We start from the raw sequence: 24890 nt of genomic DNA on the forward strand, positions 1-24890 counted from the left end.
TGGTAGACAATGAAGCCCTTTCACGAACATTGGCAGAGGAACAAAACTTGTGATTTTTTTTTTTGTAAATAAAATCATATGAGATAATTAAAGCCCAACCTCTGTCTCGCTTAACAGTGTTGAGTGGACTTCAGGCAGTTCCCAGACTTTTCTAATCCGTTTAATAAAAATTCAGATTACAGCTGTTTTCTTGAGACCCCTATAGTCACCGTTTGTTGTGTCTGTATAGCCAGAGGTTATGGACTGAAAGACACTCTTCAGGTGGATTCTTGGGTATCTGGTGCTGCTGAGCTGAGCAGTGGAGGACTTTATTATTATAGATTATAGATATATTATAGACATTATAGAAGAAAAATTAATAAACATGTCTTTAAATTTTTTCTGTCACTGCAGTTCATAGTGTTTGATGTGTGGATAGCCAAGAATAACTCAAGTTGAGGCTAACAATCTGACAATGTTTGTGGTACAAAGCCGGATGGAAATTGCTAACATCTTTAAAAAGGGCACTATGACATTACTAATGTTCTTTTTTCCCCCCAAACATGATCTGATTGTTGTCAAATTCTCTGCCAAGCAGGTGGAATTAAAAAAAAAAACAACAACTCCCAAGTTTGAAAGGCCAAAAAGAATGGCTATTTACCGAGTACAAAAGAGATTTAATTACAGAGATCAGTGTTAATAATAAAACAGTCTGTACTTGCCAGCCTTCATGCCAGAGGAGGCTGTAAATTATTTTTCTAAAAAGGAGCATAGATATAAAGAATGAAGAAGAGGCTGGTAACTCTAGAGCAGGAGGTCCCTCACTCTTCGTGCCAAAATATTCATCATAAATCCGCTGTGAAAAAGAGACAAGTTTCTGTGTGGAGCCTGACTTCATTTCCATGTCTGCTGCGAGCTTATTAACAAAGAGCTCTTTGTGCAGAGACGTGAAGTTTAATTTCAGTCGAGTGATTTATTATTTTGTTTCAGGAGTGCCTATGCCGTGTGCTCTTGGGGCGAGCTGTTGTGTACATCCTCGGAGTGAAAGGTGAAACGCTGCTGTTGTCGGGTCCAGGATGAGACCACATGGCGAAGCGAGAGAAACGCGCGGGGGGTGGGGTGGCGTGCGTATAAGAGAAAACTTTGATTTAAACAGAAGGGGGGCATTTATCCTCCATAAGAAGAGGTGGCAGTGACTAGGATTGTCTAACCAGAGAAGCTGGTGTATAACTTCTGGCTTGAATGACGCCACTGATTTATTCAGAGACTAGCATGTCAATTTTGGAAACCTGCGATCAGGTGAACTGGCGAGAATTGCGCCGTGCGTATTTGGGTCAGTTCATATTCTTGTAGGCCCGCATTTTGAGATAGTGGCAACACAGCCTCACCTGTTCAGGCTATTAAAAATACAGCAGTGCTTCTGCCAGGGGAATTATCACATCCTGGCAAATCGTGCTGCCCATTGCTTTACCTACAGACTAATAACCTAGCTGTTTTGTGTAGTGCATCTCAAATGGGCTTCAGTACATGCACGAAACATTGCTGCTTTAGATGGTGAAGCTGCACATTAGCTAGTACAGGCCAGAGTCAGTGAAGAAACCTTAATGGGGCTGGGTGGCCAGAAGAAGCCAAGGCCTGGAGTGGCCTGAGTGCTCAGATGCTGGAGAGCTGCAGGAGCTCTCCTGCCTCCCCAAGCCAGGGTCAGCGCCCAGACAGCAGACACCAGTCTCTTTATCTTGGAAGTGCGCTCCCTGGGCACAGAGCTCTCTGTCCAGCCTGCTGCCAAAGTCTGTTTGTGATGGCAGCTGGACCGTTTTTCCTAGGCTCCGGCAAACAGCGGCTGTCTGGCAGGGCCCTCTGGAAACAGCGCTCTTCCAGATGAGCAAGGTGACATTGCTGGAAGTGAGGAGAGGGGAAATGTCTGTGTTTCAGCCAGTCGTTCACTGGAGCTTCTGAAGAACTCCCATTATGTTGAGATTAAACCTGGCACGGTGACGCGCCTCTCTCAAGTGCCCGTTCTTGTGATTTTCTAGTTTGTGCCGAGGCTGAGCAAATACTGCGTTGTTCGCCAAGTTTAGAAAGGTCTTTTTTTGTTAATGATCTTTGAACATGCATAGTGTAAGAGACCCGTTTGGCCAAGAGGTACATTTATGAGATTGTGATATATATGAAGAATCTGGCGTTTGTTTTTCTTTGCAGCTGGAGTTGAATCTGCGTTTGGGGGTCAGAACTCCTCTGTACATCCTAATGGAAAATAATTGGTTGGTGTACATTTTCAAACACGATCTGCAGAGAATCCTAGAACCCTGGAATGTTGCTCGGCGACCGGTTAATGGCCCATTGCCATGGCGATGTAGAAAATGCAGCTTAAAGTCTGCAGTCCATCGCTGCTGCATTCCTGACGCTAAAGAGAGGGCTTGCACCTCTGGGTCGCTGAGGTACGGCCAGGAATCTGGTGGCCAGCGTTTTTTGTGAGCTAATTAATTTAGTGACCTGGAAGCTGGAGGTTGTGAGAGTGGTTTCTGCTGGGCCCTGATGGCTTTATCCCCAAGGTACTAACACCATGGAGGCCCCTGTCCCCTGGCACTGGGGTGCCGTGGGTCAGGGGGTCACCCCTTCATGGTCATTCCTGCCTTTAGTGGGTCTGTTGTCTCATCCCGGGGTAATTAAGCAGGGAGCTTGATTTCAGAAGGAGCCTGCTTTTATCCTTCGCCGAGTTCTATTTTTAAAAGAAGAGCTGCCGGCTCAAATACTCGGCCAATTGCTCCATTTCGTCAGCGGACTGGCGTCACCGAGGTCACCTGTCAGAGCGGTCAGCCCACTGTCCCTCCTGCAGGCGTCTTGCCTTCAGAGGGTAATGACCGGGCCTATCCTCCAGGACTTGGGCACCGAGACTGAAACCCCACGGGTTCTCCTCTTGTTGATGGTTGAAAAAACATGAGTGTTTATTTTGTCATAATTTCATTGAAAGTCCATAGTTAAATGGGTTTTTTTAAAGTAGGAAGAAAAGGCAGAATTAGACATGAAGTGTCGTCACTTGGAGTGATCCCCACCATTGGAAGATGAGTTGAGAATGGTTAGAAACAAGAGGGAATTGGGCCATCTGACTCATTTAGCTAACTGATCTCGGCCAGAAGCGGTCTGGACTTTGAGAACTGTTCCATTCTCCCACCACCGTTTGTGTAAAGCAGTGTCTCCAGTCCACATCTGTCTCTGCTCTGCTTGTGCCAAGTCCTGCTGTCTAGATTAATTTGCAAAGTTCCCATGAAGAGGCACCTCCATCTCATTACTTCTCCAGTTACCGTGTTTTACAAGAGCTTTCTTGCTGTGCTGTCTTGGCACAAGTTTAAACACAAGCCCCCCACTTAATTTCAGACTCCCAGCATTGTATACCCTCTGATACGTAATTTTATGCATGTGAAAATTCTAATAAAACCTAGCGAAAATACAGACACGCAGGCGTTGCAGAAGCTCTGAAAGGTGCCTTTTTATTTAATCAGATTTGGTTTTAAAGGTAATTGCTCAAGTCACCCCAGCAATTGGGATGCCATTTAATACTTTCAGACCGCTCCAGTGTCAAACATGCCCTTGAAATGTCTCACTGTCGCCTGTCAGTTAATAAAAATGTATTGTAACAAGGGGTTAATTATATGCACAAATCCCCGTTATGAGTTCAGAAAAGGGGGTGTTATCCATAAAGCTGTGCCCTGAAACATTCGAGCTTTTTGAGATTCAGTCTGACAATTTTCTTCTTGTCTGCTGCTGAGCTGGGGTCAGAAAGTCTGCGAGGCGTCGCACACACTGGGCCTGGAGCCAGATTCTACATGTTATAATATTCAATATGGCTGAATGATGCGTTTGTTTCTGCCTCGCGTCGCTGGCGCTGCTGCGTCAGGAAGTACTGGAGAAATTAATTTGACACGGGGAGGGGGAAATGAGCCTTAATAGTTTAAACTGTAATTTTGTCCGGGACTGGGCGAACGGGCAGCGGCTCTGAATCGCAAGCTTGGAGCTAAAGCTCACGTGAGATATTTTTCTAAAGGCGGAGCTTCGGACATCAGACTTGACGAAGACGGGGGAAGACTCTCTTGAGCTTCTGTTTCTCGAGGGCTGACCGTTAGGCAATATGGAGCCAAAGAGGCTTTGCTCTGCTGTGATCCATGACATTTCTTTCTCTTGTCGGTTGAATAACATTTCAATAACCTGTTGCTCAAATGTTTTTTTTTTGGGGGGGGGGGGGGGCTGATATATGGCTTGGATTATAATTTATCGACCAGTGTTTGTGTTTCACAAAGTGGTTCATTTTGGGGGTTTTCTGGAGCCAATTTGTTTGCGGAGGAGGCACTGGAACCCCCCAAAACAAGATCCAATGGGTGTTAATTCATTCGCGGTCTCTTGTAGTTGCAGATGCACGGAGAAGGAAGGCTTGGCTGCCTGTTGGTGCGGTTGGTTTGGGCACTTGGTAGAGAGGTGTTGCGACCCCCGGGCAGGTCCAGTCTGCAGCTTCAGCAGGGTGCGGGCTCCACGCTCTGAATGCAAGTTCCTGGGGACTCCATGAAGGGCTGATAGCCGCAGATCATGGCCATACAGAAGCTATAGTTAGAACGGCCAGCCAACAGCTGGTGCTCAGGGCTGCTCCCAGCAGCTGTTTCATCAGTAACAAGAGGAGCCACCCATAGTGCTTTGCAACAACTGGGGAAAACCAGGCTCATCCTCGGAGCTCACAAGCATTTTAGGATTGCACTAAGAATAAATGCTTCTAATATAGCCTGGGATATTGTGACCTTGATAACAGGGGTTGCAGAGCGTTTTTAATCGGTGTATGTTGCTTTGAGCCCAGATAACGCACGTCCCTGCCCAGATCTAGGTGCTCTCTTGGTTACACAACACTCCTGTAAGTCAATTAAAGAACTCCTGTTTGTCCATTTGGGTTTTAAACCTCAACTACAGCTGCCTAGCAGTTCTTAAATTGACGTTGGCTCTTTAATCAATGGGCTTTAATTTCTAGGGAGTCCATGGATGTTTTCTTGTTTTCCTTGCCGAATACAGTGTGTATGTTACTTTACTGAATGTGCTCAGAGAGGAACCTGCTGACGTCAAACTGGGACAGTGTGCACATGGCTCAGGTGTGAAATCCGACTTGGGTAAAATTCGTCTTCCAGACCTTTCTCACAGCTGTCACAGCAGCGTCAGGGGTGTTTGCAGACAGCCCATGACTCATCCCTGGTAGAGCGATTGTGCTCATGATGTGGACAACATGGGGTTCGATCCCCAACTCCTCGTTCTGCTGGCCAGCAGGAGCCCCCACTTGTTTCCTTTAAAGGGGAGACCTCCACCCTCTTGTGGGATTGACTGGAGCTCTTCATTCTCCTTACACGTGTAAAAAGATAATATTTGTTTTTTTCGTCAGGTACCGTCTTTGTTTCACCTACATCTCGACCCGGGGTCTCAGGGGGGCTGGTGTTCCCTGGCTTTTGTTCCCTCCTGAGCAGTCGCTTGAACAATTAAGCCGTTTTCTAAACTGAACACGGGATTTTTAAGGTCTTTTAGGAGGTCTGAAAGCCTTTTGCAGTTGATTACACAAGACATTCACTTCGTCAAGGGTACAGTCACCTGTAAATCGCCTCAGAGTCTGGGTTATGTAACTAATTCCCGAAACCAATTATGTAACGGAGAGCTCGGGTGTAGCAAAGGGCAGGAGACGCCAGGCCCTCCAGGAATGGAGGTGGAGACCCCTGGTCCTGATGCTGTGACACAGGGCTGGGCAGACTCGAGCTCATGTTCCAGGTTCCTGCGGCCTCCAGTCGGGCTTTCCAGTCAGTGCCCCCGATTCAGACCCGAGGAACACCGCTGACCCCTCTTCTTGTCCACCCAGTAGTTTCGGACCAGTCACCAGGGTCTGGGGCGCCTCCAGTCCGCCCTGTGCTGCGGCGTGCTAGTGGCCGTATTGATCCCAACTAATGAGTTGAAGCAGGTGGAGTAGTCCTGCTCTGGGCCCTCGGTAGGTCGGGTTAACGTACGCTGGGCGGAGCGCCACGCGGATCAGTGTGCGATCTGGGTTTTCGGAGATCTCCCAGGAGGCGGTGCGGCCCGGGACCTGCCCTCTGGACTCTCTCGGGGTCACTGCTCACCTGAGGAAGCCAGACGCTGACCCCTGCTCCTCCTGCTCCTCGGCACCCTGGTGCTGGGAGGGTTAACGGGATGGTCTATTAATAGAACGCATTCCATTTCCTGCTCGCCACCTCCCTTCCCATTGTGTAATTGAATTTAGTGCATCTGCTTCCAAACTCTCCAGCTGGTGTTCCTAAATGCGCAGCTCCAGCTCATAACAATTTGAAGGCTCGATCCGAGCTCTCTCTTTGGGTTGGGTGGTTGGATGTTTGCGCCGTTTTGTTTTTTTTATAAGACTTTTTTCGTCGAGCCTGCACCCTGGGTTGTTAAAATAAGAATAAAACCGTGCTGATGCCAGAGCTTTGAGGAAGTGGAGAACGCCGTACTTTGCGCTCCTGTTTTTAATTAACCAGTGGAGCTAAGAGCTGGGGCGAAACCTTACCATGCCAGTGCTGTGGCATTATTTTGTTTCATCTGGCCAGTTTGCAAATTAATTTGTTTGCGAGTCTGTAAACCCAGAGTCCTGACAGGAAATGCCTTGTTTACTGTTGAACAGGCAGATTTTTAAAGGCTTCTCTGTTAGGAGCTCTGACTCTAGAAATAGCCTCCGGAGAAAATAAACTTTTTTTTTCCAGGGGTATTGACCTTTTCTGTTGGATGCTGGGGAAAGTATCTTCAGCTCTGTTTGCGAATCTCATGGCTGCTGTTTTGGGGGAGTTCAGGGTCTTCCTTGATTGAGGCGATTGGTGTGGGAAATTATCTGTGAGCTCATGAGCAGCACCCATGTGTCTCTGTGAAACGTCATGTTCTTGATATCCCAGTTATGACATTAGAGTAACCTGCTCAGGCTGGGTCGGTCTGACTCGGGATAGGTATGACTCCACAGGGACTCCGCAGCTGGCGTGGGGATCTGTATGTTTTCTGTCTGAGCTAGATACCATAGTCATAACGGCAAACTCAGATCCACTCTATGAATTTTATCCTTTCTTTTTGTAGTGACTTACTGTGAACTTTTGATCAGTTGGAAACTTTGCTTTAACATGTCAGGGATGGAAATAACCCTCTTATTGTATAGTGAGATACAGGGTACATACAGTATAGTATGTATTGTGCAATGTGATACAGGGTAAATGTAGTATATGGTTTAGTGTATATTGTACAGTGTGATACAGGGTATATAAGGATGACTCTGATCCACTCGCAGTTTTACAAGCTTGAAGGTTTTGCATGAAACCAAAACTACAGTAGATTTTGAAGTATTGTTTCCAGCAAACATGTTGAAAGATGCTTTTACGCTTTATCTGTTAAACTGGGAAGGGCCAGGAGTCTAGATATCTCTGAAACGTTAAAGAACTGAAACCCCAAAGGTGATTCCGTTGTCTGTTACAGTTGCTTCAGAGATGGACACTCAGTCAAGACATTCGGCAGCGTCCCAAGGGGGGGTTTGAATGCAGCTTAGTCCTGTTCTGTTGCTATGAATATTCAGCACTTTGAGCATATATAAATAAAATGGTCTTATTATATCTCAAATACATTGTGCAGTTGTTACCTTATTTCATTCTCTGATGGTGTAAAAGAAACCTGCAGGTCATGCAAAGTAAATATCGGCACTTACAGGTTATCAGCTGCTAAGAGAAGCAAGAGCTGTGTAAATAAGCAGCTTTCATTCCTACACTTGCAGGCAGAGACACCTTGTTTCCCCTTTGCAGTGAGTCAAGGCCTTTTCTCTTTAAGTTCTGATAAGAGGTGTTAACTGTGCTCAGCACGTTTCCTCCCCCCCCCCCCCCCCCCCCATGAACCAGGTGCTCGCTCAGTCACTTTGAAAGGAGCTCTGCGCCAGACTCCACTTTCTGGCTCGGCAGATGTCATGCAGTCAGACGGGCTTCTGTGATGCTGAAAGGTTGTTTTTTCGGGGCAGTGTTGTAAATTCTTGCAAAATAAAGGAGAGGTGATCACAGCCGTGATTATAAACAGGGGTGTGTTTAACTCTGAGTATCTGTATCAAGGGTTTTTTTTTAAAGGAGCCAACCTAAACATACGCTTTTGTAATGTTGCCACGGCGACAGACAGCCCCAGCAGTTGAAGAGGCATCAAAGACAAACCAGGAGAGCAGAAATTAAAAAAAGTTTCAGAAAACAATTTTCAGGCATTTACCTTGTAGACGTATTCTCTAAATATATAATTTACCCCCCCCCCCCCCCCGCCACCACCACAGCAAAAGAGAACAAATGAAAAACTGGGAGTGCAGCAGGAGGCCTCTAAATACAGGGATCAAAAGCAGAGACAGTCTGACTCCCTCAGCTCCCTGTGTGCTCTGGGGGACAGTCAAGTATCACAGGGGGTCCTGAGAAGTAATTGTTAGAACTGGATTTGAAACCGTGTTTTCAGTTCAGTGCTGAAGGCGCCGTGAGCGCAGGGGAAGGGAGCGCGGCGCTGTGCTCGGCGTGTGGGTCCCCGGGCGGGTGTGGCGGGGGGGGGCTGTCCGCTCTCCGTGACCGGCGCAGCTGCCCCAGTATCCCCAGCCTCAGCATCTTCGCCCAGCCCTTTTATTTTAAGACTGCTCTCCCACATTCTTGGAGGGGCCCGCCCGTCGGGGATGACAGCACATGGCACTGAGCACCCCGCCGGATCCCGGGCACACCAATAATATTATTTTATCCACGCTTTCCTTCCCTGTGTGACCTGACCGAGGGCTGGACACGGCCGTCTCGTTACCTGCCCAGGCGTCACTGCGCTGGCGTAGACGGTGGCTTTAGTGCGGTCAGACGGTCCGTGTGCCTTTATCCCTTTTCGGTAGCTTTGTTTTCAGATCTGTCTCCGGTTCTCAGTTAATAACTGCCTCTCCTTCTCCCAGTTCCACGGGGGGGGGGCGCGGCATGTGTGAGCAGTGGGGTGCAGGAGTTTGGGAGAGGGGACACACGTGCTCTGTCCCCTGTCTCTGCTTCAATGCCCTCCCCCCCCCCAGAGACCAGCCTGTACGGTCTCGTCCCACCAGAGCCGAGTCCAGACCAACCTGGAGCTCTAGCTAGCTAGTTTCCCTGGCTCTGCTCTTCCGGAGGCCGTGTGCGGCTGGCGCGGATGTGGCAGAAGTGTTGTCCCAGCCACCCGGTTCCCCCTCTCCAGTGGGACACGTTCTAGCCTCGCGCACAGCGGCGTGGAGCTTCCCGGAACGGCTCGCACCGCGAGCCAGGTTCATACGCTCCGGGTAGAGAGGGAGAGAGGCGAGCCGCCTCTGTGTTGTAAGGCTTTGATCTGAAAGGAGCCAAACGCGCTGTTCCTGTTCCGAGTGGGCATCGCAGGGCGAAGGGGAGGAGCCAGTCACTGACGGGGCTTCCCGCCGTCACGTCAGCGCGCACATCTGTGGCCCTGGGAAGGGGGGCGCAGTTACGGGGGGCTTGAATCGGCCGGGCTGTCCCGACGGGGGCGGCTCGCCTCGCAGAGGGGGCTGGTGAGGAGCAGTCCTTGCCCCTCGCAGCTGCCAGACACCTGTCCGGCCCCCCAGGGGCTGCAGCACAGACACCGGCGCCCAGGCTCGGCCCCTGGGGGGCTCCAGGAGGGGCTCCTCCATCTCCTGCTGCCTGCGGGGTCGCCAGGGGGTGCTGGAAGTTCGCTGCCGTCCCGGGAGTTAGCCTCACACGCACGCGGAAGTCATCTCTTCGAGTCGGAGAAAGTTCAGTGTCCTGCCATGTTGCCGGACTGGGAAAGCTGGGAATGTTGAGCGGTGCAAATGGCAGTAGTAGCAGTGTAGGGGTGTTTTGAATGTCCTTTGACCCAGGGAGAGCTTCGTGAGATGAGCAGGCCTTTCAGGAACGCGGAGCCGAGGTTCCCTGGGGCAAATGTTGTGGGAGGCGGCCCCTGTCATGCGGAGATGTGTTCCGGCTTTCTCTCCTTGCAGAATGACCGTTTAGATGTTCTATGAAATCAGCCATGTGCCCGAGGCTTGTGGAGTGATCCCTTCAGCGGGGCCGGGCTGTCTTGTGAGAGTCCTCTGTGGGCTATGGCAGGCCCGGTGTTGTGTAATAGCCGGGCTTTACCAGCAGAAAGTAAGGAACAAACAGGTTTCCTGGCGTTCCACAGACAGGGAGCAGCGCAGCAGGAAGCGGCTAATCTCTTGAGCTGGCGGTGAACAGGCCCGGGTGAGTCATGGCCTGTGGGCTGCTCTTTGTGCAGGGTGACTCACCGATTAGTTCCTGGTGCTGCACGGGTTTGCCTCCCAAGTGCCTCTGTGGACAAACAGGCCCACGCAGCCCCGAGCTCCCGAGACCGAGCTGGAGAAGGGCAGCAGGGATCTGACCTGTGGGCTCCGTCCTCAATCAGAGAGGCCTGCGGCCGAGCGGGCACAATCAGCAGGCAGGAACGATGCTCTCCTAACGTAAGAGCAGCGCTGACAAACGCACACGTGGCGGTGTGAAGAGTGTGAAGAGTGAAACGTTGTCGGACAAAGTCCCAGGCACCGAAAAGTGGCTCAGGACGAAGGGACTGGTGCAGAAATAATTCAGAACTTCTAAACAAAGCACCAGAATGGGATTTCTGTTTTCACACCCTTTAGATATATTTTGAGGTTAGCTATTTTGGCAACAGCAGTCGTGACAGGGAGTGTGCAGCGGAGAGGAATAAGATAGTTTCACCGCTGTCACCTCTGAAGAATGTGGAGGAAGATCCCCTTTTCCAGGTGACTGCTTGGGGGCCTTTGCACACCCTTTCTCTCGAGGCGAGACACGAGTTAAAGTTCGGGAGTTGCCCCTGGCGTTGCTGTGCCGAGTTTGGCCCACGGGGGCACGAGGGAAGAAGCCCTCAGTCAGGGCTCGAGGGTTGGCACTGTGCAGAGACTCGGGCCAGAAGCCGCCCTCACACATACTGGCTTTGCCTGAGACGCAAACACTCACACAGCCCCCTGTGAGCATTCAGACACTGGGCTAGTGGGGTCATTACACCGCCCTGCCACCGGGGGCAGTCCACCACACCGTAGTGTGTTTTTCCCGCAGCTCCTGAGATCTGGCAGGGCTGGACACACGTTGCTCAATAATGCATTTCTCAGTCTCCCTGGCTCGAGGTCTTAAAAGGGATTAGTATTCAAATTCTTCCTCTCCCAAGCTCAATACCACAATCCTGAGGGATCTCTCCCCAGACTCGACTCCGTAATCTGTCTGCGTTCTGAAGCCCAAATAAACAGTTTTAAGGGCGGCAGAGATTTCTGAGCAGTACCTGCCAGCAAGGTCAGCGGGCGGCTCTGTCCCCGTCTGTGTGAGAAACCTTTGAGACGGGGAGACAAAGCCCTTGTTCAGGAATGCCAGCAGACTGCCAGGGGCTTAGCCTGTAAGGTGCCAGGCTTCACAGTCTGTGACAGGTTGAGCCAAAAAGATGTGTTTTCCCAGGGTTTGTGCGCTGGGTGTCGCAGGTTTTAGCACAATTCCAGCACGACAGCAGACTACCGTCTGGAGAGTGATATCACACTGGGGTAGACCATACCTTTCAGACAATGGGAGCACTTTCGCTTTTACTTTTAGCGTAGTAAATTTGAGTAAATCACGTATTTTTGAGCCTACAGGGAGAAACCGGAACGGAGCTGGGATTTTTGTGCCTCTCATTCTGTAAAGTCTGGTGTGAGCAGCTGAGATTTTGTGGCCTTTTCTGAACCTATAATCCCCTACCTGATGGACCTGTTATGTTAGTAATTTATCTCAGCATCACTGTTCAGGTAGAACACTTGTGCCTAAAAGCTGGGGGAGTTGGAAAAGAGAGGTTACAGAGAGTTCACTTGAAGATGCTTTTTAAAAAAATTACATTTATTACTAATCTCATAGGAAGGCAGGCAGACCACCAGTAACTTCTTGCTGAACTTCATTGTACTTCAGGAGTAGAAAGCAAAATGAAATGCATAGTATTTTAAACTGGTGTTAGTCCTTAACGTCGGTGTGAAACTTAAAGGGCTTTGGATGCTCTCCTCTCGGCGCCGTGAGCTTGCAGTAGAAGAGGAGCTGTGCCTGGGTTAGCTGTCACAAAAATGTGGGCCAGCCAGAATTTCCCGTAGCGCGGAGACAGGTGTGGGGCGCCCGTCACGGGGAAGAGGGGCAGAAGCAGCGATGCGGGCTGAGGCACGAGGACAGGAGAGGGGGGGGTGGCGGTTGGCGGCAGAGGTGAAGAACAGAAGGAAGGCTCCCCTCTGGTCCGTCTGGTACTTAATAGTCAACTGATTCAAAGATCTCATCCACACCCGGAAAAGGCTCCACATCCGAAACGTTGTGTTTCTTTTCTTCTCTCTTCAGCAGGGAATAAACCTGTACTTGTTCCTTTGCTCCTTCATTTACCTTTGTGTAAAACAGTGCCTCCTGTCCTGATTGGAGGGTCCCATTCCAATGTTGCTTCCTATATGCCCAGTTATTGGCTTCAACAACAGGGCTGGGCAGCTTGTTCCACACTCCCACCACCCTTTGTGTAAAGTAGTGCTGCCCCTACCCCCGTCCTGATTGAAGCACTTTCTTGATGTAAGCTAGGCTATCATTTACCTTTGCATAAAGCAGTGCCTCCTGTCCTGATTGGAGGGTCTCATCCTGCTGTTGCTTGATATGTGCTCGTTATTGGCTTCAACAACAGGGCTGGGCAGCTTGTTCCATACTCCCACCACCCTCAGTGTCCCCCCTGCCCTCGTGCCGTCCTGATGAGAGATTCTCATCCGCCACTCCTTGTAAGAAGCCAGGGTTGAGTGGCAGTCTGGTGTCCCTCAGGTCTCATTGGCTGTTTAAACTTGGAAACAGGAGGAGGAGGTGGCCGCCTGTCTTATTGTGCTGTGAAGGGAGATGAGTTGGAATTAAAATCTGAACCCTATAGTGTAACAAACCGTTTATTTCTTTGTTGCCAAAAAATAAATAAGAGGCATAACCAGAACAGTTTGCTCGGTGGTGCCACGGCAGATTAGAATGATTCAGTTAATTCCCATCTTTAAAAAACAAATGTCAGTCATTTTTGCTCAGTCTTTAATGAAGTTATAATGAGGTATCAATGAAGCTGCCACAAATTTATGTAACGCCTTTGAGCAACAAGATTAACGTTTTTCGTGTGTCCGTCAGACCTTCAGAAAATGGCCGCAGGACGTGTCTGGAGAGAGTAACCCTTTAATCTGAGCCGCGCTGACAGAAATGTTTCTTTTCCGGCAAACTTTTTGTGGTGTCTAAACGTTTTCAACGATCAAAAACGGAAAAACGGAAAGCTGCTCTCCGATTGTGCAGGTTCATCGGTTGCAGTCTTTTCAGTTGACCTGTTGACCTACTGGACCAGCATCTTACTGCTCTGTACAAATCTGTATCGTATGAGCCCAGTGGAATATTTAAATATAAGTCAATATAATTTTATTTTAGATTGGGCTTTTTTACAGTTGATGTCATCCACCTGAAAAAGGTTTTGCACAGAATGGAAATGTTGGCTGGATGAGAAGGGTTTGCATTTATTATTAGACCATCAGAAAAGTCCCAAAACGATGAGAGGATTCCAGCCCCGTTGGGTTGCCAGTGGCTACAAAACCAGAGGGTCTCACCCAGCTGTGACAGCATGTCCGGGCAGCATGTTCCACGCCCCCGCCGCCCTGGGTGTAAAGAAAGCCGTTTCCGTGGCCGGGCACTGACGTGGCGTTCCCGCGCCCTCCTCTCTCCGCAGCCACGTCGAGAAGGTCACCACGTGGCAGGACCCCCGCAAGACCATGACGTCGGCCGTGACCCCGATGAGCCTCCACGCCCCGGCCACGCCGGCCCCGGTTCAGCAGAGACCCATGGCCCTGTCTCAGCCCAACCTCGGTGAGTGCGTCAGGAGGGGTGGGTGTTTGAAGAGTGCGCAGGAGCTGCGGGGCGTCCGCTCCCCGGGGCGGGCTGGGGGGTAGCTGTGCGCCCCCATGGGTTTGCACCACTCTGGGACTTGGCTGTGGAGCAGCGTGGCTCACATGCCTGGCAGCAGCTGGCCTCTGCATAGGAATGGGCTGTAGCTGTTACACCGCCCGGCGTGGCTTCTCCACTGGCTGCTCCACGCCTCGCTTTTAATTAAATCAGTAATGAGACGACATTTATGGCCCTCATAAAATACAGCCTGGTAGCAATTTGAGGAGAGGGTAATAAAATGTGTTAACTCCAGCGTCGCTGTAATCTTATTCGTTTCTGACCTGATCAGGATGAAACAGCACGGTTTTGTGATTTTAAAACTTCTGTGTTTTCTGGCTTCCAATCAGAACATGCACAGTGTTCCAGTCAGCTACTAATTCATTGTTGCATTGAATTACAAAATCCGTAGTTAATTATGGTTGAGTTTGTGTTTGAGCATCCTTATTGTCATGATGACTCGCTTACCGTTAAATTAGGAAAGCGCCCGGGTGTAGAAACTAAATTAGATTTCTCTTCACACTCGGCTTGATGAGTTTCTCTGAATCTGCTGCTCACTTTTAAGTGTCCAGACCAGTTTTGGGCAAATAGATCAGGACACTAATGATCAGATGTTACTAACACAGGAAACTTGAATATGATATGACCTTTTCTTGCATTTTTTCATAGCCTGATGTTTTGTAACTGGAACAAAACCCTAATACTTAGGCTGGTTTGTCACAGCTGTCTATCCAGTCAGATATTAAATGGAAGTTTAAGGAAATCCGTGCCATTTTTTTTAGTGGGATATATTTTTGTAATCCCCAAGAACAGTAAACAACAATTACCTTTTCATGAGGGAGACAGTCCCTACTCCCCACGCTAAGAGCTAGAAAAGATATTTAAGAGGAATCCAGAGAGTCAAAATGCTGGTAAACCTGTTGGAATACATCAGCTACTGCGATGTACGTTATGAGGATCGTTTTTTAACGTTGTGCCGCTGAAGGAGGGATTAAAGAAATACTGCCTTGTGGTGTTTGTTTAGCCTTCTTCATCCTTTGTTAATCAGTACAGTAAATGAGGACCAAATGTGTGGCTTGTTAGGCTCTCGATGAAATGGAAAAATGTGTCGTCGGCGCGGTTCGCCAAGAGCATTTGTATGACTGCAGTTGCTGAAAGGCTGTAAAACCTTCCAAGAAAACCAGCCCTGAGCAAGCAGGTGCTCGAAGTAAAAAGGTTCTTCCAGGGCTGCACAGTGAGGAGAGCTGGTTTTCTTTGCAGCGGTTTTGGGAGCGCGTAGCCGAGGATGAGTAACGACCTTTCACGCAGTCTGGCTCAGCGGCACGTGACTCAACTGGGATTCCCGTATGTGTGTACCAGGCTACATTTCCTGGTACAGGTCCTGTGTGAATGGAGTCGGTCATCCTGAAATAAAGGACACGTCCACCGCACTGACAGAAGCATGCGATCGCCGAACAACTGTTTCAGAAGAATTGGACAGAGCCCCATGCTCCTCCCTGTCTTGGCACTCTCGCATACCAGAACAGAGAGAGCTTTTTTTCAAATAGAGAAACCCCCCACCTCCAGGACTGCGTTTGCATTCAGATTTGCTGTTTAAATGTGTCAGTCTACCAAAGTATAAAGAAAATATTGCATTACCCATTTTATCGAAACATGTTCATTTCGTGCAACTTACTGCCATCGATCTCAGCCGGCTATCATGCTTAGATCTTTCCTGTGTCGCTGTAGTGCACCAGTGTGAGCATGAAGTAAAAACCAGCAGTGCAATGCTGCCAGTGTACCTGAGCCAGGTCCTCTTGGTTCTGTCTCCTGCTGCAGCAGAACTCTTAAGTGAGTTTGGCTCTGGAAAGGCAAAAGAGCTGCACTTCAGCGTGATTGTGAATTGAAGGCTGGATGCATTAATTAAAGAAACCATATTTTGGGAAGTACCAGTTCTCCTTCAGTCCATGGGGTTTGTTTGGGTGGAAATGTATTCGAGAGACGTCAAGGCTTATGGAGGTAATATCATATGCTGTGGATAGTTTTAAAAACCAGAAAAGGACAATTTCAGTGTACCAGGCTGCTGAACCTGCCCCCAGCTTGTCAACAATACAGGAGGCCCAGGCGCTGTGGAGGGGAATTTTTTTAATTGGCTGAGCCCTGCAGGGAGCTGTAACCTCTCTGTGTGGCTGTGCCATCAGAGCTTCACAGCGTCTGATACAGCCCTCTATCAGGACTGCAGTGTCAACACAACACACCACTCCCCACCTCCCCCAGCACAGAAAGACCAGTTGGAACAATGCTGGAACAGATCCCGAAGCTGTCAAGTAGGGAATTCTATCCGCTGAGGCCTCTGTTGTTCTGAAGGGCGTTTTCCTCTCTTTTACTTAAAAGCGCTCCTTCCCTTGCGTAAGTAAATCTCACTGACACTGACGTACAGCTTAGCTATGGTACCTGCCTGCTTGTGGTGCAGTAAAGGTTTATGGTTACAGAATGTCAGAGAGCAGTGCAATGTTTGCGTTTGCAAACCATGGTAAGAGTATTGGAGTTGTTACAAATGAGAGGAAGCCTTGGGGGCCACTAGCTTGTTTGTGAGCTGCCTCTGTACATCCTCGGGTAGTTTTGAAAAAGCTTGCATGACGCAGCTCCTAACACTTGGTCGCTGTTCCAGAGCGTTTTCCATTTGGCAAGATATTGGTGCATGTATAGTGATGAGTGTCGTTGCTGAAGTGTGACGAAGTGGTAGCAGTTTTTTGCAAGCTGTCATGCACAGGTGTTCATCCTGTTAAAAATAAAATAGTCTTTTCTGATGACTACTGAAAACTGACCTTAGTCTCGGTTCTAGCAAGTTTTCTGGGTAAAATGTGAGTGTAGTGTATTTCAAAATTCTAAAAATGTAGAATTGTGAAGCTCCCCCCTTTTCAAAATATGATCCTGTCTGCTTGTTCCACATGTCCCCGGAGAGCAGTGCTGCAGGTCTGTTCTTCTGCATATAAAGCTGTAGTGTGGGTCTCACAGTGTCGCACTGCTACAGCCTCGTCTCTCAGGGCATAAAGCAGTTCTTCCACAGCCTGTTGTACAGCTGCACAGCCGTGATCCAGGTAGATGGGCCAGGAGCATGATCACCAGGCTCGGCATCATTCCTGCTGCTCCAGTGCATCCTTCTGTGTACAAGCACAGAGCTGACTCCCTGACTTTTTCAAGTCAATGATGAAAACCCCTCCTGTCTTGTTGTGTCACGACCTGATTAATGTCATCAGTCGTTATCAACCTGGTGCACACTGTGATAAACACAGTACGGTCAGGCAGAGTCTGCTGGGAAGCAGTGTGGGGGGTTCAGGAAAGAGCTCCTTCGTGTGTGATGGCTTAGACATACTCGAAAGGCTCTTGGCTGTTTGCTGACGGGTCCTTCTGATGTTCCTGCTTGAACAGGACAATTGCCTGAAGGCTGGGAACAAGCAGTGACCCCTCAGGGAGAAATTTACTTCATTGACCACAAAACCCAGAGCACGTCCTGGCTTGACCCGCGGGTGGACACGCGCCTCAGTAAGTACCCTGCAGCCCCAGACTGGCACTGCAGCTCCTCCCCCACTAATCCTCTCACCCCAGGGCTCTCCGACGCCGGTTCTCGAGGCCAGCAGGGTCTGAGTTTTTCATTTCTTTTGGTTCCAGCTGAGCTCCTTTAACGTATTAATTGCTTTAATATTTAAATCATCTTTTAGCAAAAGGCTTTCGCTGTAATCATCACGTGTATTATACCTCAGGCAGGAGAGTGGGAAAGTGATTTGGAGCACACAGGTGCTGTGTTACTGAGACCTGAGAGACCCCTGCAGGCCGCTGGGATACCTGCTCGGACCCTCGCAGCCCAGGCCTGTGCCAGCGTGCTCTCCGCCGGCGGGCGGGGCTCCTGCAGCAGGGCTGCTTGTTTCGGGCAGATCGGGAGCCAGGTGAGCTGGATCAGAGAAGAGCTCGTTGCTGGAGTTCTCAGTCACGACGGATTTCTTTTTCAAGATAACTAGCTCAGCTGTGATCAGATACCCCCTCCCCCCCAACCCCGCCAACTTGTCCTGAGAGCGCTGTGCAGCATTAACGCACGGTTTTAGCTATATTACCGGTGCACGTAGTACTCCCACCCACCTGTCCTGCCCTTTCATGGCTTTGAGATGTATCTAGTGGAGAAGTCGGGACGGTGAAGTCGTGAGACGGAGGTCTTCCCTGCAAATGAAACCCCTGACCCCCCTGGGGAAAAAGAAACATGCCTGTGTCACTCTGCCCTCTGACGTGGGACTGGCTCCGCGGCTGCCCAGCCTGTGGCAGCTGACAGGATCCCCCACGCGGTGCGCAGGCAGGCTGTGATGAGTGGTGCCAGGCCGGGCCTTGTTTAGACACTGCTGTCCTCCCATCTGTAGTAACTGGCCTGTCTGCTGCTCCAGGGTTATCTCCCTGCACAGTAGGTTCAACTGCTCTGGAAAAGACACGACAGCATCTGCTGCCGTGTAGAATTCTGCAGTCTCGACAGCTTTTTCAGGACTTTTTTTAAAGCTTTTACCTTCCTCATACTGTAGAAAGAGCACACCTAACAAAAAAAAAATGCCAGACGTTTTGAAGACTTCTAAGCAAATCACTTCCAAGCAAGTCACCACCATCCCACTGTAACAGGATGAGTGCACTGCCTCTGAGCAAGGGAGAAACGATGACGGCCCCTCATACGATTGGAGCTCGCTGGGAAAACAGATTTTAAAGAAGAGTGCTTTGTGGTATTGGATGCATTTCCCATTTCCCCAAGCACGTGATGAGCCCCTGTGGGCTTTCAAGTGTTGCTGGGCGCAAGCGGCAGAGGACAGAAGCAGGTTACAGTGTGACGACACCTGGCGGATTTCATTTCTACCAGCGCAGTGGATCCTAAGGCAGCAGTAGCTGGATGTCATGTCGGATTGTACAGGATTCCGGTTTTGCTGTATGTGGATAGCATTTGACACCAAGTGGGGAGTGAATCGGCCAAACTGCGTTTGAAGGAGAGGGCTTTGCCTTTTCCCCAAACGGGTGGGGATTCGTTGTGAGGGGGTAAAGTGCTGCTGTAGCCTGTGACATGCAGCTCTTCAGCGGGTCTGCGTCAGGCAGGGCGGTGGTTTCCAAGACACCAGCAGTTGATGTTTAGCAAACAAAATGGCGGTCAGGCATCCATTGTGGTTTAAGCAAGAACATTATTTCTCCTTATGCCAACTGCGTTGTTACTGGAATGATGATACCTGTCGAGTTTGTAGTTAATTGGCCAAACGGGAGGAATTGGTGTAAGTGGCTGAGTTGTGATTCAGTTAGTGCAGTTGTGAGAAGAAAACATTCTCTCCCAGGGGCACGCTGTGGTGCAGGAATGCCGGTGCTCCAGATGATAACTGTGCGCAGATTACAACGAAACCAAGTCTGGCGTTAGTCTGGCAGAATGGTTTTTACACACAGGGGGGGAGTTATGGGCAGGGTCCCCCTTTCCACATGTGATGATCTTGAGGGCGCTAGACGCACACCCGTGAAGTTTGGATTTCATTCGCCGAACGGTTTTCGAGTGTTTTTGCACGTTCCAAGTAGTGTGTTGAGAACTGCCTTTGGCAGGCCGATGAAATCGAGCAGGTTTCTATTCAGGTTCGTAAGGACATGGTTTTGGATGGGATTTCTGTGTGCGTGGGTCAGGCGTCCAGTTTGAGCCGTTAATTTAATGACTTCTACGTACCAGGGGGTCCCCGTTGGGAAAGAATATACCTCAGATGATGATGATTATGATGGTCCTTCAAAAGGGGAAAGTGTTTTTAAAGAGAAATGGTATTCATACCTCTGCTAGCAAGGAGAACACATTTACGAAGAACAGTGTTTTATTAATGAAAGAGCAGTCAGACGTTTTTGCAGTGCTTGTTTTAACAGTAGTGGTTTGCTTTGGAGGTGAATTTATCTTGTATTCTAAGTGTGGAAGAGCTGTAGGGTACTTGAAAGAGTGTATGTAAAAAAACAAATGTTTTGGTTTTTTTTAAATATACAAAATATACAAAATCTCTTTTCCTTTTCCTGGAAAAAAAAATCTTAAATGAACACACTGATGAATACATAAGGATTTTAAGCTTTTTTTTCTTTCTTGGTAAAGTACGAGCTGTGCTCTTTGGATTACCCCCCAAGATACACGTCTGCATGCTCTATAGTATATAAAGTGCAGACTGCAGCACAGAGCAGCTCTCCACAGACCATGTGTGTGTAAATAATTAGTGTCTCAGGCCCTGCCTTTTCAATCAGAGCAGGTTCAGGGAGATCGCTGCGCGGCTACCCCTGGCTGTCTGCGAAAGAAGGAGTCCTGTTTGGAATGGGATACTGCAGACTTTAATGCATTACAGACCTTTTGGAGTGGAAAAAAGTCCTCTTAACTCGAACGCCAGTCTTTTTTTTTGCTTACCCTTTTGGATAGCTGACACTATTTCTGAGAAACAAACGAAACAAGAAACCTTTGCTGGCAGGGTCGGGGCGCTGGCCTGCTCTGCGCGCGGTGTTGTGACTCAGCTGGCGGGTGCTTGTCTGCTCGGCACAAGCATGTGTTTTTCATCATGGTGGGCTGTGACACCCTGCACTAGCCTGCAGGAGGGGGGAGGGGGTGGAATTGAGCTTCAAGTCACTGTGAAAGCTGAGACTGAGGTCTTTCACAGCTGGTCTCTGAAACGCTCAACGCTAGAGTAATAGCTTTAACAAGCAGGGCCGTGCGTCTGTCAGGAACAATTTCACCTGGACATCTGGAACTCTGCTAGTAACCTTCGGCACAGGGCCATACCCTTGATCTCGCCACCGTAGACAAATTTAGGATCTGTGTCAAGAAACAAAACAAACTGCCATGATATAGTGTACCTAGTGAACATTTTAATCAAAGACCGTGCCTGGCCTGCTGTCTACATAACAATCGTCTGCAGCCTGCTCAACACTTCCAGAGAGCAGTGGTGTCTGGTGTTCACCTTGTGAACCTGTAATATAAGTCTTAGCTGCCACTCAAGCCCAGCTTGATAAGCACCCTGTACAATGCCAGACTGGCACAAACGAGGTTTCTGGGCATGGCTGACTCACTCTGGGAGAGGATACATTTTAGCATCTGCCAGCGCATTAATATCCTTCCTGCAATATTTATTTTTCTTGCAACTGACAGATTTTTTTTTTCCTGATTGGGGAACAGTGTAGTGTTTTTTTCCCCTTGCATTAGATGCACACCACTACAAGGTTTCAAAAAATGAAAACAGGAGAAAAACATCCCAAGGCCCAGTTTATTTGTCCTAATAATATGTACATTTGTGTATTCTTCATTATATGGAGTTTTTAATGAAAGTTCGGGAGGAATGAAGGCAGCCGCGCTCATTCGACACAGCTGCTGCAATTCTCACTAATTCTGACGTAAGCAACCGGTCTCCATAAATATCAAACGTCACTCTCTCCTCTTCCTCGTTCGTTTTCTGCATCCCTCCTCCACCCCCTCTCCACCTTTGCAGCTACCCCATTGGTCGCATGGGGGTCCTATCCTCCCCGTCCGACGGCCGGGAGGTTGGCCCTCAGCCAAGCGGGTTACGCCAAATCTCCACATCACAATAAACGATTCTAATTTCTCCCAAGCTTTTGGCTGCTGTCATTCCTCGTGAAATGTAATCTGAGGGTCACGTTACATTTTAAAATTCTGTTTTACTGCTTATCTCTTCTTTGCGCTTTGGGGGAAAATGCGGCCTTCGCTGGTCTAAACGTACACTGGCTGTGAACGCAGTGAATCAGGTCTTGCTGTCTTAGCTGTGTGAAGGTCTGCTGTCGAGATTCCTCGCTTCAGACATCCAGACACCTGTAGAACGTCAGTCCTCTCCTTATCGCTGGAGGCCACATGCACCGCATTTCCACGTTTGTGCGCATACCCAGAATTCCCGGAGGCAGACGGCTGTCGCTGAGAAGTAAAAACAGAAGAGTGAGGTTGAATCAGAGGCGGCGCTGTGGCATGGCGCCGAGCGCTGCTGCCTCCCAGCTCGTAAGTCCTGGCTTCAGCTCTGGACTGGGTTGCCTTCTGTGCGGAGTCTGCATGTTCCCCGTCGTCGCAAGGGCCTTTGGCACATTTGCACATTTTCTCTCACATCCGATGGATGTGCGGCTTGGGACACCGGGTGTCTCTGGTTTATCCCTGTGTTTGTGAATGAAAGCCGTCTTGCAGGTGGGGCTGCACACTGGTGGGGGTGGAGGGGATCCCCATGACCTGTAAAGCACCTTGAGTGGAGTGTCCAGAAAAGCGCTATATAAGTTTAAGCAATTATTATTATTATTATTATCCCATCTTTATTCCTGTGATTCCTGGATGGGCTCCAGGTTGTCATGATTACTGATCAGGAACAAGTGGCTTTTTGGATAAAGGACAGATCAGATAGGTGGTTAGGTAAGCTGTACAGCTGGTGTGTCTGAATGACAGGCCTGTGTTAATGCCTTATCAGGGATCATTTATCATTAGTGCTAGTGCTGAGACAGCCAGACTGTGGCACCACGCATGGCACAGTAAACACGTGGCCTGGCGACCCCTGGTGGTTGTGTTTGGGATCACAAGTCAGTGATCCCAAAAAAGTCGGATCACAAGTTGGATCCCAAAAAAAAGCACACTGGACACTGTTGATCCTGTCCAAAGTCCAAAGTCCATCAGTGGCCTTCAGTTTAATTGTTATCAAAATTAATGCTGTCACATTTAAAATATATTCTGTTGCTTAGGTTGAAAACAATATATTCATGTTTTAAGATGTCATATCTCTTCCAGCTGTTTCTCGAGAGAAACCAGGGTATCAGCTTCAACTACATGACTGCGTTATTTGTTCCATGCTCCCACAACCCTCTGTGTAAAGCGGTGCCAAGAGGTGTTCTCGTTTTTAACTGCGCTTCTGTGTAAATGCGCTCCTGCGAGCCCTGCTCCGTGTTCCGCTGCTGACTCTGAGGGAGTCCTCTGGGTCGCTCCCGTCGATGCCTGTGAACTCAGTGCTGTTCGAATTGAGTGGCCCCATCAGCTCCATCCGCCTGTCAGCGTGGGTCACGGGTGCCCCTGTCGGTTTCTCTCCGCAGTGCTGAGCCACCACCCCCAGCACCCCCAGCGCCAGCCGCCGCCGCCCCCGCAGGTGCCCCCCAGCCCGGCCGTGTCCCAGCAGAGTGCCCCGCTGATGACCCTGCCCCACCCCTTGACCACTCAGCAGCAGCACCAGCAGAAGATGCGGCTCCAGAGGATCCAGCTGGAGAGAGAGCGCATCCGGAAGAGACAGGAGGAGCTCATGAGACAGGTACGCTCATGTGGGGCGCAGGGGGAGCTCATGAGACAGGTACGCTCATGTGGGGCGCAGGGGGAGCTCATGAGACAGGTACGCTGGTTGTGGGGTGCAGGGGGAGCTCATGAGACAGATACACTGGCTGTGGGGCGCAGGGGGAGCTCATGAGACAGGTACGCTCATGTGGGGCGCAGGGGGAGCTCATGAGACAGGTACGCTCATGTGGGGCGCAGGGGGAGCTCATGAGACAGGTACGCTCATGTGGGGCGCAGGAGGAGCTCATGAGACAGGTGTGGAGTAGCTCTCTAGGGTCCAGGGAGAGCAGGTGTTGCTAGTCAAGACTCAAGCAGGTTTGAGACCAGAAAGCAGTGAGTGCCCTGCGGAAGTGCAGGTTGAGCTCGGGACTCCAGAGTTGAGCTCCGGGCTGCACAGCTGACTACAGACCAGGGTCCCAGAGGGTTTCTGGATTCAAGCGAGTATGAGGTGCTTAATGACCAGGTGTGCAACACTGTATTGTCATCACATCACTCCCCCCTTTGATGCTGTGGGGCTGGCAGAGTAAAAAGTGGCCAGTGCAATAATAAATTAGCAACTCCTTGCAGAAAGGACCTCATATCTCTTGACATGTAACAGGGGGCCCACTTTATCCCCCAGTGAAGTACAGCAAACGCCCCCAGCAGCCCCACTGCACAGCAAACCAGTTGAATTAAAAGGGTGTCTAGGGGAAGGCCAGAGTAATATTAGAATGTTACTCGGTGATGTGATTGTAATATTATAATATTTCAGGTTAATATTATATACCAGACTTATTTCAGCATTAGTTTGCCTCAAGGAGCATAGTTACGTTATCCTGGTAGAAATTGACAACAGTGACACTCAGAGCTCCCAGAGTTCCCTGTTTTTTTCCCCATGAAAGTTAAAAAGCCGAACTCGCCCCACAGATGGTCTCCACACGGGTCATGGCGTCTGTCTCGTGTGTCCGCGCCAAACGTGCGACGATATACAATTTATTCATTTTTTCCTCTCTCGTACGCGAGTCTTCCGAAATTCTGCGGCGCACCCGTTAATGTCGGAAGACTCGTCGGCTGAGAAACGCTGCGCTCGAGTGTCAAGTGAGAAACAATAACCAGATCCGCTTGGGAAAAAAACAAGCTGCCAAGAGTCTCAGCTCGTCAGTTGTTGTGAGTTTATGCAGCCCAGGGGCACAGGAACTTGAGGTGTAGCCTGTTAAAGGAAACTTCCAAAGGTATCCAATAAAAATACATGACCTTGCCGGTTAGTTTGTGAGAATGAGCGTTTCCTCTCACACGGACAGCGTGCAGAGCAGTCATCTCCTGAGCCCAGGCTTCCTGCTGGAGGTTCTGTTTGCAACACAAAACCCCCCAGGCACTCGAGCTGTCCACAGCAGTGCATCCTGAACGCTTGCCCCTGCCACAAATCCACTCCAGTAAAGGGCGCCTGGCCTCCTGCCTCTCCTGTCGGACTCCAGTGAACCTGAGGCCCAGCCGTCCCGCTCGGGTCTGTATGGGTGTGGGGTGGCTCTGCAGTGCTGTCCTGTGCCTTGTGTGAGGGCCACCTTGACGCACAGCCTAGAGACACAGCCAGAGCGTGCTGACACACACAGAGCAATAATCAAGAGATGAGGGCTCAGCGAGAACATGCAGTGAGTGGT

General features: G+C 49.6%; 1 protein-coding gene across 2 annotated transcripts in view; it reads left to right on the forward strand.

Moving 5' to 3' along the window:
• wwtr1 (WW domain containing transcription regulator 1) overlaps positions 1 to 24890 on the forward strand; it is a 47373-nt gene that overhangs the window by 16201 nt on the left and 6282 nt on the right. Inside the window, exons 2-4 of one of the 2 annotated variants that reach the window (XM_088915085.1) lie at positions 13741 to 13877; positions 17364 to 17477; positions 23022 to 23233. In XM_088915085.1, coding sequence (XP_088771211.1) covers positions 13741 to 13877; positions 17364 to 17477; positions 23022 to 23233 — 463 coding nt within the window. The remainder of the gene's footprint in view (positions 1 to 13740; positions 13878 to 17363; positions 17478 to 23021; positions 23234 to 24890) is intronic. The other variant, XM_088915086.1, reaches the window with a different exon arrangement.

The sequence above is a fragment of the Atractosteus spatula genome, chromosome 4 (genome assembly GCF_055471065.1).
Source record: "Atractosteus spatula isolate fAtrSpa1 chromosome 4, fAtrSpa1.hap1, whole genome shotgun sequence".
NCBI classification, from domain to species: domain Eukaryota; kingdom Metazoa; phylum Chordata; class Actinopteri; order Semionotiformes; family Lepisosteidae; genus Atractosteus; species Atractosteus spatula.